This window comes from Artemia franciscana, chromosome 12 (genome assembly GCF_032884065.1).
Source record: "Artemia franciscana chromosome 12, ASM3288406v1, whole genome shotgun sequence".
In the NCBI taxonomy this organism is placed as follows: domain Eukaryota; kingdom Metazoa; phylum Arthropoda; class Branchiopoda; order Anostraca; family Artemiidae; genus Artemia; species Artemia franciscana.
In genome coordinates this window covers 25,275,930-25,295,095 of record NC_088874.1, presented here as the reverse complement: position 1 = coordinate 25,295,095, position 19,166 = coordinate 25,275,930, and the positions used below count along the sequence as shown (strand labels likewise).

The following is a 19,166-nucleotide window of genomic DNA, read 5'->3' as shown; positions in this document are numbered from 1 at the left end:
ATTTAAGGAACTGAATGGCGTATAGGTGCACATAGTATTATATTTTTGAATAGACAATTGCAAATAATAAAATAACAATCAAAATCGAAGTTATTGATATCAACGATAGGAGGGGGTTTACCCCCAACTATCCATTTATTTCTGGCTTTAAGCCAAGTTACACCCTATACTAAAAAAGAAAAATTAAACCTTACATGGCTCTCTACTAGTAAAATGCAAAGACGACAGGCTGTATTCAAATTTGAAACAAACGTAAACGAATAATGGATGAAAACTGATATAAATAATCCATACAAACATATCACATTCTTCACTTACACATACATTTTTATATTAGAAGGCATTAATACATTTAAGGCAATCTTCCTATGCCATATGATTGCATCTTTTTCACAAGCTTACCACTTACATAACCTGGAAAAAAAACTATAATTATATCATTGTAATTTAACGCCAAATTATAAACCAAATGTCAACCTACAGTGTGTTTTCGTGATCTATAAGACTTTTAAGTTCCAAGTGGAAAAAAAAAAATCAACAAACAAAACAAAATTCCAAATAAAAACAAAAAATAAGATCAACAAAAAACCAATAAAAAAAATCTTTTTCATCTCAGATCCAAATTGAGAAATGAATTTACGAGTAGAAAAGAAGAATAAGTCACATGAAATATCATTGTAATCTAAGTTACTTTTGATTGATTGTATACAAATAAGTAGATCCTGTCCCTAAGATTCACTTAAGTTCTCCAAAGGAAATTAAGTGGGAAACAACCAAGAACTCAGAAATTTATGCCAACATGCATAATTCACCAAAACCGTTCTATTAATGATTTGGTTAAAAATAGCGGTAGTACTACTACCGGCAGTAGTATTAACATATTACCTTTTGGCCAGTAGAACATCCCTCTCATCAAGTCCTGGAAGCTTCGACTTAATACAATTAGCCATTGCTGATATGTCCTTTTGATAACCTGTATGTTCACATACTTCTTGCAATTTTCATCTCAATGTGCTTAGACTTATAAGTATTTGCAATAGAAGTAGTAGTAGGAGTATTAGTAAATGTAGCAGTAACAGGTGGTTTTAGCAGTAATGTGCACATATTACTTTTTGGTGAGATGATCTTCTTCTTTACGCATTCTCTATAAGTTCCAACTTAATACCCAAATCAGTTCTTAAGATACGCTATTAAGGCAATGTGCATGCACATAGCGTCTTTTGATTTAGTTCAAATTTCCCCTCAATACTGTAAAGGGACTGGTGGTTGTTGTAGTAGTATTGGTAGTATGTATATGGTAGTATGGTAGTGTACAGTTAAAAATTTGCAACGTTTCTTTTTTGAACTTGGTACCAGCTACTACCAACAACTACATAACTGCGTAAGGGGGAATTGTTCGTTAAAAACTGATATCCTCATTTGACCTAACTTTTTATGCAAATACAGTTGTCTGTATATACTTAAAAGATTTCATTTCACTCTTTTCAGTGCCTAGAGGTCCTTCTGAAACCACTGCCATGTGTTCAAAAGTCAGTCACTGAGTGACATTCCTGAAATTGATGGATGAACTGAGCCATCTTCGCCCACGAGCACATATACTACCACTTTCAAAACTTTTCTTGTAAGATCTAGCTATTGCATGAGCTTACTGCTAAAATTCTTTCAAATTATTTTAGTACAATGCTCACGACACCTGTTGATGTCCATGGGTATCAAATGAGACATGTAGGTGAGTACTGAACGCCTATTAGAATGCATACAAGGTCCAATCTCTCTGTCTGTTGCATTTTTACAGTGCTGTGGTCTCAGAAGTTGTAACCTTTTAGGGATTTTGTCGAAAGTACTGCCTTCCATGAGCGGTTGAGATACTGTTTAATACATATGCATGAATTTTACATAATTTAGATCTTTCTTTTTTCTTTATATTAGTTATTTATTTATCTTTTGCAAAGATTTTGGAATTATGGACCAGATATTATTCTTCTTATTTTTTGTTTAAGTTTCTTCTTCTAAGTTATTGTCAGAATTGAAAAATAAACCAAGACTGGAAAAAGTGCAATAATTACTCACCAACAACAGCACCACCTACTGCTACCAATCCACCCACTTTAGCACCAACAAGAAGTCCTACAGGACCTCCAACACAGGAACCAATAACAGCGCCAGCTATTGGAAATGCCGCAACTTGCATCTTGGCCGCAGATTCAACATTTCTCAGTCCCGAGTCAACATTCATTTGCGCTATTGATATATTATTTTCTACTGAATCTACATTCCTTCGTTGATCCTAAAAATTAAAATGCTACATTATAAGGAAGCACATGCTCAATTTGTTCCCTAAGTTTACTGAAAGAAAAGAAACAAAAAGGCGCGTCAGTATCTCACAAAGTTTGAATCCAAGGGTAGCATTAATTTTTACTTTAAGTTTAGCATTCCTCAGCAGTGATTCAACTTTCATGTGTGCTATTTCTTTGTTACTTTCAACAGAATCTACAACAAAGTTTGGAGGAAAAACTTGATTCAATCGATTCTTATCAAGAAGCGTGAATTTATTTAAACAAAGAGCAAAAGCAAAATACAACCCGGAAAGATTCTTTTAATAAAACAGCGGATTAATATAAGTTTATTTATTTATTTATTTTATTTTTCACCCACACGATACATGAAGTAAATATGGTGGAATAAGAATAGTTATAAAAAAAACACAAAGAGAAAAACAAATACACACACAAAATCAACAAAAAAAAACGGATAAGACAGTGGTGAGGGGATAAGCGCGCAGAAGCTGTACTGGAGAGTTTTCTATGAAGAATCTCCAACTTTAAAGTTCTATCAGGAACTGAAAAATTTTCTAACAAGAATCCGGTTTTTGGTCCAAGGTGGAAGATACAGAAGAAATGTGCAAAATTTGAAATAATTTATCCACATTCTTTTTAAATTACCATTATTAAGAAGGGGGAAAAGACCTGAATTAAATTCAAGGACATCTACAGAATGACTTTAGTCCCATTCCATAATCTCATCTCGCCATTATTTAGACGAAGAAAAAGTTGAATTTCTTTATCCACAGCTACAGGCAATGTCTCTAAAAGTTGCTAGCTAAATTTAACAATTTCTTCGGCTAAATGATGACTAGACGGTGATTCGTATCTTACAATTTGTGCAGACTTGAAATCTGTCTTTAGAATCTTTCCATCTTCCCCAATATTGTGAAATATTTTTTATTTTTATTTTGTTCTTTATTTGTTCTTTATTTAGGCGAGATTTGCCAGTCTCTGACATGAAACTTTAATTACTTAGGATACAACTTTAAAAACTAATTCTTCATGCAACTTATTACAATAAAAAAAGAAAAGAACAGAAATAAATAGAAATAGAAGAAAAATAAAAAGTTAGAATAAAATATTTATTCCAATAAGGAGTCATTGCGTTATCGGTTTTGAAAGTTTGTTTTCGTCTGAAGCAGTTAAGTTCTACAAGAAAAAACTTTAGAACTTATATATAAAAACTCGAGTCTTAAACAAAGTCTCTATTTGGAGAGGTATTTTCATTTGTTTTGTGTGATTTCAGTTGCTTCGCAGATAATTTGTTTGATTCCTAGGTCATTGCTAATTAGAATTATTTCGTCGAATAACACGACATGCTTCGTCTAATAAAGACATTGTGAGTACATACTCTACCCTATGTTCACAAATTAAATTATGGGAAATAATTGAACACACAATAAAATATAATTACAGCCAATCAAAACAAAGCCGCTCCGAAAATAAATTTAATAGATTAAAAAACGGAAAAATGGAAAATAGAAAATAGATTAGAAGATTAGCAGCAAAAAAAGCAAAAATTGCAAAAAGGAATTGTTCGAATTTTTAATCAATCCAGGCAGCTTGAAGGAATTTATTTTGTCGAAGTTATTGAGCAAGTTTGTTTTCTTTTTATTTATTTTGTATTGCATTTGGCTCATGATGGCTGTTGAATAAATATTCAATTAGATTATACTACCAAATAGATTATATTTGGTATCAATATTCAAATAGATTATACTAAATAGATTAGGGATTAGCATATCCTAATAATCAAATAGATTATTCACTGTCTTCACAGAGTTTCTCATTATCTTCTCCTTTTTTATAAGAAATGTGCCTATTTATTGTTTATTGTTAGAGCTACTTCTACGCACGAACCGCCACGCAAATTCGTTTGTACCTTTTTTTTGTGTTATATTGTGTATGTCTTTATATTTGTGGAGAATATTTGTCACTATAATATGAATCATAGTTTTTTTTAGTGAAACAAACTAAAAAAGAAAAAAAAAGGCAAAGGAGCATAACATTTCACTGACGCAGCTTTATCAGAAAAAACTGGTTATATTTGATGGAAAATATTCTTAAACAACAGATAAATTAAGACATAGTCATGGGGAATCCCTTACTAAAATGCTCCTTACTAACATCACGAAATGGATCTTGCATACCCCCAGGCACCATTAGACCCTTCAACAGACTCACCAAGAAAAAATTTCAGAAGACTATTTTACTGCGTTTAATTGTCAATGATCAGAAGCTTTCCCGTAGCCGAAGTTCTTGCTTGAACCTCTAATATTATTTGTCTGTGGCTACTCAGCCTCTACCTCCATGACAATAGCCAATATACTTTAATTAATTTTACCCCAAGGCCTATGTAATATGCGGCTGAAAATTTGAACATACAACATACGTACAAATATTAACATACCAATAGATTTTTTTTCTACAGAGCAGGGGAAGGATTCGTCAAAACAGAAGATCTTAAAGTTCAATATATTTTAATTAATTTTACCCCAAGGCCGATGTAGTATGCGGCTGAAAATCTGAACATACAGAACAGATATGAATATACCTATAGATTTTTTTTTCTACAGAGCAGGGGAGGGATTCGTCAAAACAGAAGATCTTAAAGTTCAATATATTTTAATTAATTTTACCCCAAGGCCGATGTAGTATGCGGCTGAAAATCTGAACATACAGAACAGATATGAATATACCTATAGATTTTTTTTTTCTACAGAGCAGGGGAGGGATTCGTCAAAACAGAAGCTCTTAAAGTCAAAATGATTGATAGATCCTGCTTTCACAGCCCGTGCTCGTATTGATAGTCATGATGAAGCCAGCATCTGCCTATTGCTCTAAGCGATGTTTCTGTCTTCCCTTAGCCAGCCTTAGGATACTTGCACTATCGTTTAACAGGGATGCTCTCTGAATCAGATTCCCCGTTAAAGCTATCATCATCACAGATTAGGAGTAGTCCAGTACTCCCTTGAAACCACTAACAAATGAAAACGATCCAATTGCACAAAAATTAGGGAGTAGCATTAAAAATTTTAAAAATCATGAAATTTTAGGGGAGGTCAAAGTATGAGGCCCCTCCGTATATGCGTGCCTTCATAAACAACTAATTAATTTTGAATAAAGTTAGCATTAATAAGACCGTGAACTTACGTGAACAAGTCTAGAAATTTCTCTCATAATATGTTCAAGATCTTGGACATCTCTTTCAAGTTGTTGATGCATTTCTAGCTGATCCATCCGCCTTTCTACACCCGCTTCTAGCTCATGGATTAATGTCTGATCTTCAAATACTGACTAAAAAATGAAAAAGATGAAATAAGTGAAAAACGAAAAAGAAAAAAAAAGGACAAAACACTGATGAGAATAAAGTTTTGCCTAAAAATAAGGCTTATTGACTAAAGAAAACCATGTAATACACAGATTAAATATGGAAGGTCAAATCCTGCGTAAGGAACCGATTGCATTATATTCTTTCAAGGGGGACACAATGATTTGGGCACAAGAAAATCCACTTTGAGAAAAAAAAGGAATATACATCTATATAGTAAGTACAGGCTTCACTTCGACAACAAAGACAACAAACAGCCTTATAGGTGTGGTAAGAGTCACAAGAATTCCATCTTTAAAAAGCTTATACAAAAATTGTAGAGAATGAATTTTGGTATGTCTTGATTCCCACACAAGACGATTGGAAGAAACCGCAACCTTTTCTTTTTTATTAACTTGTTTACTAGTAGATATAAGACTATTTATTAGAAGAAGCCACACTTTCCTCTTATCTTGCACCAACGGCTATTTCGAATCCATAACCAGATATTGCCTCATCGCGGGAATTTAAACGATGTCTGATCACTTTATGACTGATTTACCGTTTGAGATCGAGCTTCCACTACGAAGCATCAATTTCAAAATTTGATAAGTCGCTCAACTTTTTTCTGCACATATTTTTGCTTCCTCTGCCAACACGCTCTACAACTAATGAAATTAAAACATGGTAATCAAATAGGTGGATTGCGTCACGTACGTAGAGCTATTTGCCGGCAAGGAAAAGGAACAACTGTGACCTAAAATATACTTATTTTGTATTATCGATTCCGTCATCCTGAAGAAGAAAACTCCAAGCCACAAAAATACACCTGGGAATCTAACCCCCTTCCTCCCCCTCAAAATCACAACATATTTCCTGAAATAAATCACTATTTTATCCTCCAATTTCCAAATTGAACCCCCTTTACAGTGAAAAAAAACAATTCATGTTAGACGCATCATATAAGACAACCAATCTTGTACAAAATCAATGTGTATATTATTTTTATTTATCTTTGTTCGAATGGCAATATTTGCTGTACCTTTTTAATTTGCTTGGGTACAGTTAGCAAACTCATGTGATGCAGTTTTGCTATTTGCGTGCAGGATTCTCATTGAACAAAAGAAGAAAGTAGAGATACTAAGATAAATGACATTCGTGAAACAAAGAAAAAATTTATTTTTTATGACAAGTCCTTAAAACATAATTTATTAAAGCCATACTTAAAATGAATTTCCGTTTTAATTTAGATTTTAAGGTAAACGATCGCCCATTTGCAGAATACTAATTTTCTATTTTCTCCTGAAATACTTTTTTTCAGGAGAAAAAAAGTTTTTTTTTTTTTTTTTTTTTTTTTTTTTTTTTTTTTTTTTTTTTTTTTTTTTTTTTTTTTTTTTTTAGTTGCTAACCTCATTCAAAACCCAATTCTCGGCTGCGTTAGACCTTCTTTGGTCATAGAAATTACAGAGTTCAAGTTCACTTATTTATTAATCACATATAGATGTATATATTTGACACAGGCCCATGGGGAGACAAGCTCGAAAAACTAGGCCTAGACAAAGATACAATAGCAAATTACACTACAATACAAAGATAAACATGGCGGCAAAGATACAATAACAGAACAATAATATGAAAGTAGCAGCTTTCATAGGATCTTTCAATATGGTCAATAGGATCTTTCAATATTTAATATGAAAGTAGCAGCCCAGGATCTTTCAATATTATTGAAAAAAATTGAAAATTTCAATATTATTAAATATAAATTAATTTTAGAAGATAGGTGAGAGGCCCACATTCACCCAGAGCAACAAACCATACGAATAACTTTGCCTTGTTGAAAAGATACTTAATTCAAATTAATCCTGAACTAAACGAAATTTAAGTTTTCTGTTTATTAAATGGATAGAGGAAAATTTATCAATAAGATCCTTGTGAGCATCCCAGCACCGAGCTGTTGACACAAACGGAGCGAATTTAGATCTCTCAGTACTATACTTGTCAATGTAGATACTCTTTTTTGTCGAGTGTTATAACTATGTAAATCTTGTGATTGGGAGAACAAACTTTGATTGAGGTAATATGGCGGTAATTTCTTAATGTCATAATAGAATTTGAAAAGAATTGCTCCAAAAGTAAATTGTTGAGAAACTGGAAGTATATCTAGATAAGTATATGAAGATGTTGTAGAAGACTTATTTGGAAGTTCAATAGGTGATGGTGATATACTTATATATGGTGAAGACTTATATTATAGATGGTGAAGGCTTATATCGTTCAATAGGTGAACGATAGCATGTTCAGTACTGTGTCAAGACCGGAAACCAAACTGGGAATTTATGAAGAAATTAGACGATTAGGAGTCATAAAACCTCTCATAAATTGCCTTCTCAAATATTTTAGAAAATGCTGACAAAATAGAAATAGGGCGGTAAATAGATGATAGATGGGTTTTCACGAGAGTCACCTTTGGGAAGCAGAATTATCCGCGCTTCTTTAAAAGCAGATGGGAAAACTCCCGTTTTAAATGAAAGATTAATTATATGCTGTAATGGTAATATTACTGCGGATAATATGTCTTTAACAATTATAGAACTAGACCCGTCAATTCCCGCTGAATTGCCTGGATTTAGATCACACCCTATTTTTGTTATTTCAAACTGAGAAATAGGCCCTAGAAAAATTGAATTACTTTGAGGAGATGGAAGGTATGAAGAAAAATGTTTTATAACTACGTGAATCAAACTGGTTCAATACTGATGAAACAATTTTCGCTCCTATATTAGCAAAATAAGCATTCAAAATATCAGCCACTTTCTCCGATTTATTAGTAGTCGATCCATCTTCTAAACTAATAACTTCTGGAAACTTAGACTTCCTTTCTTTTTTTATAAAAGAATTAATTAAAGACCATGTTTTGCGAGGAGAATTTTGAGCTTCTTCGAAAGACTCTTTATAATACCTATGTTTCGACAATCGTATCAGTGTGGTTAATTTATTTTTTAAAATTCGAAAATTTTTAATATTATAATCAGTTGGATTCTTTAACTGCTTTTTAAATAACTGATTTTTTTTCTTAACTGATATCAAAATTCCAGACGTTATTTATGACCTTATAGGAAATTTTTCTCTGCAAATTTTATTCGTAACCAATGGGCAACTAGAATCAAGGCAGCAACTGAAATTTCTTAGAAAATTATCAGTTGCCATATCTGTATCCTTCGTGGATATTACATCCTGCCAATCCAACAGTCCAAGGCTTTCATTCGGGTGATTTAATGTTATTTTATTTATTAACCGTACTTGACGTTCCTTACTTACCTGCGGTATTTTATAAGTAAAAGCTAAATCTGAGACCAGCAGGAAATGATCCGATATATCACTTAAAACAGCAAAATTTGTTTGAATTAGTAAAGATGTAAATTATTATCAATGAGAGAAGCAGAACTAGGTGAAATTATTGTAGGTATCAGGCAAGTAGGAAGCAGATACGCAGAAAAGCAATCTAGAATTGAAGCTTCAATTCATGTGATTCATTCATGTGATTCATGTGATTCATTTGAAGAATGAATCACATGTGATTCACATGTGATTCATTTCAATTCATGTGATTCATTTGAAGCTTCTAAAAGGTCAATATTGAAATCTCTGGAAAGGATAACATCTTCACTTTGAAAATGAGGTTGATTCAAAAAATAATGGAGTTTAGAGAGGAAAGACTTGACTGGAGAAGAAGGCGGTTGGTATACTACGCAAAAAAAAATTCCTTTTTTCCAAGACTAATTTCCGTCACCATTACTTCAAAAAGCATTTCCTCATGAGAACCTTCCAGATTTGCAAGGCGTCGAAAAGATATACCTTCTTTAACTAATACTGCTAAACCACCTTGGCGCCTAGTCAATTGGTTTTTAAAAATAAATTGATATCCAGGAAAAACAACCTGAGGAGTCAGGTCTGTAAGAAAAGTCTCACAGAATCCAAAGACGTGACAAGATAGTTTATGAACTACATCGACAAGATCATCCTGTGAACTAAAAAAAAACCTACAATTTAAAAATCCTGTTTTCACAACACCGGTACTGGGAAGATCAGAAACTTCTGAAGGTAATTTATATTTACAATTTGGAAAATTAATTAGCCCACCATCATGTATCTCATTTCCTGCAAAGTTATCATGGCTCTGGAATATAGGAAAATCAAAAGGGTTAGACTCAAGGTATTCCAGTCTATCCCCAATACAATTATCATCCAATGTACAAAATCAGAATTATGATCCGAACCAGCAGAGACTTGTTACATTCGAGCCCAAACTTGGTTGGCCGTATCCATTGAATGGAAACGCCGTTTTATTTCATTTGTAACTAATAATGTTATTTTTAAAGCATTTATTTCAACAATTAATTTTGAACTCCCGCCTCCCTCCTAGATGTTGGAAATTATCTTCTTATTTTCAGTATTTTTACTCAAAAAAAAACGAAATTCCCTCTCCAAATTTTGGAAAATAAGCCCCCTACCCCGCAACAACCCCGTCTTGTTTCCAAATGAAAAAACAAGAAGAAACTGAAAATGAAAAAGAAACCCTTGCTACGCCACTGCTACCTCGAACTGAATGTAGACATGGTACAGCGCCGCTTGCACACGGGTTTAGATGAGTTTCCCCCTTTCATAAACATGGTTGACAATTGCAAATTTTCAGAGCAGAATTTAACATTTTAAGGCAAATAAGGACAAGTAAGTTCTTTTTTCTTCTTTTCTAAAGCAAAACCTCAAAAGTTGTACACAAAATTTGTCTAGTCACATGACTTAATAACGGGATTTAGGTACCTAGTGATGATGGCAAGGAAAGGGGGCACTAATATAAATTGATTTGTAAGGGGATAATGACCTAGAATGCGGTCAACTTGTATTTCGAGAGGATTCTTATTTAGTACGTCAGAACTGGATTATAACCGTAATACTCACCAAAGGCAATGTACCATTAGATGTTTCGACATTATCTTTAGCTCCAGAATGAGATTCTAAGTAGAGCTGAGAGTCAACAACCAATACGTCTCGAATCACTAAAAAAGACCTTTAGTGATAAAAAACATAGAAAAAGCAGGTTAAAGATAAAAACACAGGGGAAGAAGTTAAGAAGTCAGAGCAAAGGATAATATATGCTAAAGAAAGAATTTTTTTTCCTTTCTTACAATTCCCCATAACAAATCTCCTATTTTTTGCATTTTAATGTAAGAGTGATCTAGCTCAGTCGCGGATCAAGTGGATGGGGTGGAGGGATCAAGTGGGTAGGGAGGTATCAAGTGGGTGGGATGGGGCGGCTTATACTTTTCAATTACTTTTATATGAATCTGTCGAGCAAAACAAAAAGAATCAAATAAAAGAATCAAGTAGAATCAATTAGCTAATGAAACAACAAGCATGTACTGAGAACAAGAGAGAGACACAGAGGAAAAGAGACAGAGGAAGAGAGAGAGAGAGAAATAGAGAGTAGACAGAGGAAGAGAGAGAAAGATTTTGAAATATCACTCTCTACACACATCGCTCATTTTTTATTTCTTCTTTGTTTTAATGAGTCAAGGGCTTTCCCTTGTCTATTCCTGCCTCCAATTCCTTTGATACAACGGTTGATATTTTTTTTTAAATACTATTAAATATAAAAGTATTAAAATGGAAAAAAGTAGGAAATGTAACCAACAAATTGTGATTTTCTGTTCCTAAAATATCGACCAGAAAAGGAAAAAATACAAACTAAATCAAATCTAAAATTAAAAAGAAATATTAGAGGTGATTGAGCTTCAAACGACCAACAATTATACATTATTAATAAACAGGGGTTACCACACCCCTCAGATGCTCAATGTAGCTAAGAATCACACTAAAGATCAGGAATCGTGTTAGAATCGGGCTCTTCAGCTATTAAACTGTTTAGGCTATTAGTCCAAAGTTTTATAGATCAATGCTACAAAAGCTTCAGACACGGTAAAACATTAATGGCATTGAAATAAATGCGCCCGATATCAATAAAAGAAAAAGATGGCCAGTATCTTTTGGCGCTTGTTTGTATTCGCTTCGGCATATTTGAATATACATAAAGAAATTAGTTTTTAAAAAAGTATATAGGCAACATTTTGAAACGAGGTTTGTTTTATTTCAATCTCCAATAGGCCATAAGAAAAAAGAGATAATCATAAAAAAAGAGTGATTTTACCATAGGCAGCGCAATATCGCCTTTTTGCCTATGTATGGCGTCTATGTAAAAGAGCGATATGGACACGATGTATTACTATTATTTTTTTTTTTAGACAGTAGCAATACTGCTGTTACTTTTAATACTACTACAAGTAATACCAATACTACTACTGTGACTACTAAAACAACTATGCTTAAGGGTATGAAGATGAAAATTTCAGGGAATTTGGGGAAGGGAGAACTAAATCTCAACACGCCGTCTTTATACAGGTTGTGAAAAGACCGTAACAGCAATATCTTAGGAACAGTTTAGTGTTTGAAGTCGAACTCGCAACACGCTGTCTGTATGCAGCTTCCCAAAAGAGCGTAATAGCAATATCTTAGGAACAGTTTGTTGTGTGAAGTTGAAACTGACAGGACTTGCTGTGGGGATGTTGAACTAACAAAACGAAAATATTTGCATCATAACGCTGCTGCTTCTACTCATACTACTACTACTGATACTATTATTACTACTTCCACTACTACTACTACTGCCACTAAATCTCCATTAATTCAATTGCAACTACTATCATTGCTTGTACTATGAATTGTACTACTAAGTTGAAAATTCCAGCATGAGTTAAGGAAACCGAGGATGCCATGCGCATACTGCTAGTACACGTATTGCTACTACGCAAGTTAAGAGTATCAAGGTGAAGCTTTCAAGAACTATTTGGGTGGATGTTAAACTACATCAAAACACACTGTGAGCACACTGACTTTCAAAAAGGTGAAAAAGCAATATCTCAAGAACGGCTTATTTTATTAAGTTAGATCTTTAATTGTAAGTTGTGGAGGATTTTGAACTAGCCAGAAGGCGCTATGTCTGTACTATTAATACTACCACTACAATTACTGTAACTAATAACGCTATTTTAATGTGAAATTTTTAGAGAACGTTTAGGGGAAGTTTCAAGTAAAAAAAAAAAAAAAAAAAAAAAAAAAAAACTTGTATGCTTGCAAGTTTTCAAAAGGGCATATAAGAAATATCGTAGGCAGTGCCACTCTATACAAGCTAGAAATATAATTGAGATATTTAAAGGAGCCAATTTGATTGGGAATTAAAATTTCTCGTACCCTTCTTAAGAGTAAAAAGGGATTGGAGGGCAAGGAGCCCTCCTCCCAAGCCCACTCGTTTTCCAAAAACATCCAGTCAAAATTTTGAGAAAGCCATTTCGTTCGGTAAGAGTGTAAAGTGTATCCAGGTTGTCAAAGAGCATAAATAGAATTTTTTCGGAATGATATTAAGTTTTATTTTTCAGGTCACTAGAGGATTTATAAAATTAAATTAAACATTACTATTTGTGTTAGAAATAAAAATCGCTGAAAGAATTTTCTCTGACCTTCAAATATCAAGCTAAATTATCGATTCTTAACGAAAAAACCGAAAATATATAAAATAATGTCGTTTCCCCAGAAAAAAGACTAAGTCAGTAAAAAACGAACAGAAATTTATTTATAAAAACTTTTTCACAAAGCAAGTTTTTCAAAGAAAAGTTAAGAGCTGCATTAAACTAAAAATGAGCAGAAATAAAGTCAAATAATCTTCCTAGCGTAAAACCGCCGCAAATAGCCATCAATAAAAAAATAAAAACCAAAACAAACAGAAATTACAATAAATAACCGAGTCAAACTCAAAACAAGCAGAAATTAGCATGAGTAGGGCTGACAACCCGAATGCCTTCTTAAGACCAGAACATAATTCTCACTTTACTAAAAAAAAACGCGGATTATCAACTTAATATACATATACTGATATTTACTCCTTAAAGTTGTAATAATTCTTTATTTATTAAGGTCAAAAAAGAGAAAACACTTAAAATGTATTTTGTTTTCAGTAAAGTGCAGACTGTGTTCTGGCATTGAGAAGACATTGAGGGTTGTCAGCCCTACTGATGTTAGTTTCTGCTAGTTTTGAGTTTCACTCGGTAATTTATTGTAATTTCTATTCGTTGTGGATTTCATTTATTTATTTTTGGTGATTTCGAGAAGATCCTAATGATCACTTTGACAATATAGTGTCATAAATTGATCGACAAGTAAACTCACGACTCTGGGACCTATTTATAAATAAATGTTTATTTTTACCACTTACGCTTTGCTAATTCTACCATCTCGACTTCTATACTTTCTTTCACAGGGTTAATTCTACTTTCAAATTCTTCGGCATCTTTGGGATCATTCATTTGAGTCCTCAAACCTTGAATTTCTCTTATATCTGAGCGTACGTTATCACATGCAATTTGGGCTTTTGTAGCGGCTTTCAAAGACTCTTTAGAATGGCCTTTCTTGAATACCTATAGTATTCAAACAATATAATTTTTGGAGGCGCCAAAGCAACATAGAAAAATAATTAATATACAGAATTCTGAAACGAATGGAAACTAAGATATTTCGGCCTAAAAATTCAATATATTTTCATGATTACCTTTTCAAAATAAACACAAAGAGCACTAGTTGGAAAAAGTCCTCTTTTCCAACTTACAGGAAAGTACCTGAGCCAGCAGGACAGGGGGGGACAAATTCCCAGGGGCACGTAAAACTTCCAAGCAGCACTGACCACCCATACAGAAGTTAACAGACCTGTTTGAAATTTGAAAGACATATAGTTAAGCCCAATGAGTCTTTAGCCAATATTTTTTTCAATCAACAGTTTTTAGACTTTAGATGCTACAAAGTATTGAGACTCGTAAATTATGAGGTTTAGAAAACTGATAAGATCGGAACAACAGATGTCAGCAGTCTAAAATTTCTAGAGTAGGTTCCCTTAGCTATAGGTATCTGTTTAACAAATTTCAAGCAGGTCACGGCACTTAATTTTTCATTCACTTCCCGAGCAAGTCCCTTGTCTACACATTGTGGCCTAATTCATTTACATGACAACTTTACTGCCACGCACTTCAGCAAAAAGTTATCCTTTGCTGTGCTTGCTTACGTCCGTATAGTTGGATCTCGTTATGATTCCGTTGTATGTTTGGAACCATAAAGTGTACCCATTGTCTCTACCAACACCTCAGTCCCCCCCTTCCAACACTAGCGTTTTAGCCAAAAAATAGGTGTTTTGCGCCTTTTAAGATGCAGAATCATACACAGACTTCCAATCTTCATAACTGGAGGACTAAAGTAGACCGATTGCCCCTTCAACACCCACGACGCTAAGTTTATAGCAGAGATTGGTATTTTAAGTCTTACTTGGTCCAAAATAGTGCAAGGATTTTCAAAATGTAGGAATGGCGAGCCAAATGCGGCTTATTGCCCATTCCACTACAAAATATAGCAACACTTCTGTTTTTACAAACCATGCTATGATTCTGATAGGATTACTCTATTTTTGTGAAATAGTTACTATTAACAAATAAAAATTTCTACTTTATAAGCAAGAAAAGAAAGAAATCTGCAGGTATTTTTCTTTCATTTTAATCAGATCGAAAGGCAAAACCCCTTGAACTATCGACATGGCAGCTCCTTGGTGTCTGCCATTTTATAAAACTTGGTGGCTGCCATTTTATAAAACTTAAATGGATGTTCTAAAAACTTCCATATGTAAGCGGTGTTGAATTTTTCAACCTGCCTTGCATCCTGCTTCTACAACAAGAAATTTCTTTATTGGTTATCACAAGGTTAAATTAAATGAAAACTCGAAATGGAAGTTTTGTCATGATATGCATGTATATTTTTAATAGATTTTATGGGAGCCGAACATTAGAAAAATTACCTCAATTATTTTTACTTTTTCCTCTTTTAAAAGAGTTATATATAATGGTGCAGCAACTTCACAAAACCTTTTAACTGGTAGTTCAAATCGGCCTAGTTTGTGCCGTCTGCTCTTTGGCCCACTCATTACTGAAATCTTGACTGTAGTATATGCTAAAAAAAAAGAGAGAGATTACTAGACACACTATCAACCAATTAAAATTTCACTGCTTCGCACAATTATTACAAAATAAGGTAAAAATACAGGTTAGAAACTCTAACTTGGGATACTATAGATTTAGGTGACTGAAATTTCTAGGAGTGGATTTATAGCTAAAATTCTAGTCTAAGTTTTTCTAGCCTCTAACTTCATCCTTTTTTAGACAGGCAACCATTACCAGGTTTTTTGCTTAGGATTTTACATAGCTGCAAGCAAACCAAATGGTTTACTACACATACAAGTAATACTTTAATGGCAAATATACTGATACTTAAGAAACATCACTGATAAGTATTAATTGTCAAGACAAGGATGTGACTTCAACAACTCTGATTGGAGACAACTAATATTTTATGTAACCCCTGCCTTGCTATTTTTTCTAGCTGTTTTCCCTTGGAAACAAAAACATTCAGTAAAATTTTGAGAGCCATTTCGCTTAAAATAGTCAAAAGGGTCCAATAAAATACCTCCAGGTATGTCATTACCTTCATAGGATCTGGGGCAAGGACCATAAATGATGCAAATTGGATATTGTTAAAATGTATGATTTGTAATGGAAAGTAGCTACTTGTGTAATATTTCAGAAGAGTTAAGTTAATTCAGTTTAAACACTCAGGGAATATTGAGGAGAATGTTGAACTAAATCAAAAGCTATTATGCGCATCCAGGCTGTCAAAAGGGTGTATCTGCAATATTTCACAAACAACTAAGGTTGGTAAGTTGTAACTTTCAAGGAATGCTGAACGAGATGTTGAACAAAATCAAACAACACAACGTGCATCCTCATTATCAAAAGAGTGTATCTTTACAATCCTATAAACAGCCTAGGGTATTACATTGAAATTTTCAGAGGGTGTTGAACTAAACACAAAGAAACTATGTGCATTCTGGTTTCAGAAGGGTGTATCTTCAACATCTCAGGAACTTTTAAGCTGAAACTTTGAGGGAATGTTGAGGCAGCATTGAATTGGTTGGACAAAATTAATAATTTCTAGATAAAACTAATATATAACAATAATAATAGATAACACTGCTTTTCCACTTACATAATTTAAGAGAGAAAAAAAAGGGTAAAATTTTAATAAAATAGTTGAAGAAGACAATGGAAACAAAAAAATGTAAATAATAAAAATTTTGTATATTTTTACTAGATGTCCAGGAGCCTTTATCAACAGAAAATTTTGGGATATTTCGACTCCATGTCTTTTATCAACTGAAAAAAGGCTAAAATTAAATTAAGAACAACACATAAAGAAAAAAAATGCATACACAAAAACTCACATTTTAATAGCCTCCAAAATACTACCATCACTTTAAATAACCTGAATCAAAACACAGAAACGACAAAGATTGTCTATGGTACACCAGATGCTAACTTGTATAATTTCGGTATGGTAATGATATCTGGCAAAAGTAAAAAACGATAATGAGTTTACATAGGCCCCATGTCATCACCCATGATTAAAATCCAAAGGTCAAGATCGTTTGAACTATATAGGCAAACTAAGGTTATATGTAGCAACATGTCAAAGAATCTTATCTGTAATATATTGAATGGCTTTTTATTTGTTAACTTTGATTGCAGTATTTTGGAGGTTATTAGGATGTGAGTTTTATTTATATGTTTGCTTTTTTCTGTCCATTTCTTAATATATTGTATTTAAATTAGTTTACCTCTTTTTCCTGCTGATAAAGGGCTTTTGGATGTGGAGTTGAAATACTCAGATATTTATTACTTAAAGCTTGTTGCTGTTTTATGTTCCACTGTTTTATTTAAATTATACCTGATTTTCTCTTTTAAATTCTGTTAACCAAACTAAAAGACAAAATATGCATCCAGTTTGTTGAAAGGACAAACCTGTAATATCTGAGGGCTAAGGCTCACATCTAATATGTAACAGCTAAGGGCCACCATGGAAAAAGTAAGGTAGCAAAGTAGCAATGCTAATTGTCAGTTTTGAAATTTGCTGGCAGATTTTGTCAGGAAATACCATTTTTACAAACAAAAATACGTTTTACTCAAAGAAAAACTGTCAAAACACAAGTTAAGGTGCTAAAGTCTGGGCAGCTTTTAGAATTCTGTTGAATTCTGCTACTGGTTTCTTTGGAACTTTGTCTATACTTGGCTAAGGGTACCAAGTTGAAACTTCCAGGGAATGCAGAGGGGGATGTTAACTAAATTAAAAGACATTATGTACATCCATAATATCAATAGGGTATATCTGCTGTATCCTAAAATGGATTCGGGCATTAAGTTAAAAATATCCAGAGAACGTTAGGACAATTGTTAAACTAAATCCAACGACACTCTGAGCATCCAGGTTTTCAAAAAGTCATATGCGCAAAATTTCAGGAACAGCTAAGAAATAATGTGTTGAAAATTTCCGGAAATGTTGAACTTAACTGAAAAGACATCATGTGCATTAACTTTGTTAAAAGTGCATACCTGAAATATGTCAGGAACAAGCAAAGACATTAAGTTGAAAATTTCAGGGAATGTTGAGGGGTATGATGAACTAAATGATAAAATACTACGTGCATCCAGATTGTCAAAAGAGCATATCCAAAAACCTACAGAAAAGTTAAAGAGAATTAAGTTGATATTTCCAAGGAATGGTGTGTGAAATGTTGGCCTAAATTAAAAGACATATTTTGCATCCAGTTTGTCAAAAGAATATATCCACAATACATCAGGAAAACCCACAGTTGTAAAGTTAAAACTTCTGGTGAATGTTAAGCTAAGTCAAACAATTATATGTCCATCCAGGTTTTCAAAAGAATGTATCTGCAATATCTCCAGAGCAGTAAAGGGTATCAAGTATAGAGACAAGGTGAAGACAATACTCAGTGCCTTTTTCATGCTATTTCCAAAAATAAAAACCAGTTGACTTACAAATCCAACTGAAAGCCCTTAATAATAATATTAATAATTGTATCTTTACCCACTCATACGAGAAAAAAAGAAGAGTGGAATAATACAATGAAAATAAATGGAAAAACAATAGCACTTCAGCACCAATAATTTCTTCATTAACACTCATAGATCAGATGCACTGACAGATTATAGCATAACATCAACATGTTTTCAGCATACAAAATCAGGCCGGGGTTGCATATATGAATACCAAATCCTCCAGTGATTCAGTTTAACTTTCACAAAACTGGTCAAGTACCAGAAAAACAAGTGCTAGAACATGAGCCTTTACACGATACCATACTTAAATGGACCCTAAAGTGACCCCTAACTCCTATCAGTACTTAACAAGAGTACTAACAATGGAAGTAGTACGACTACATTCCATATTTTATGCTCCTTTTCAATATAATAGTCATTACCACTTCAATATATCAGTCATTACACAAGACATGTTCTAAAATCATGAAATCA

At 33.2% G+C, this 19,166-nt stretch overlaps 1 protein-coding gene across 1 annotated transcript; it reads right to left on the bottom strand.

The window, feature by feature from the left end:
* Positions 1-214: 214 nt before the first annotated feature.
* LOC136033914 (syntaxin-17-like) lies at positions 215-15,732 on the bottom strand (the record flags this gene model as incomplete). Its single annotated transcript, XM_065714929.1, is given in 6 exon segments — positions 215-414; positions 2,071-2,287; positions 5,478-5,621; positions 10,597-10,694; positions 13,961-14,162; positions 15,581-15,732. Coding segments are annotated over 6 exon segments (849 nt in total). The 3' UTR covers positions 215-352.
* Between the last annotated feature and the right edge of the window lie 3,434 nt (positions 15,733-19,166).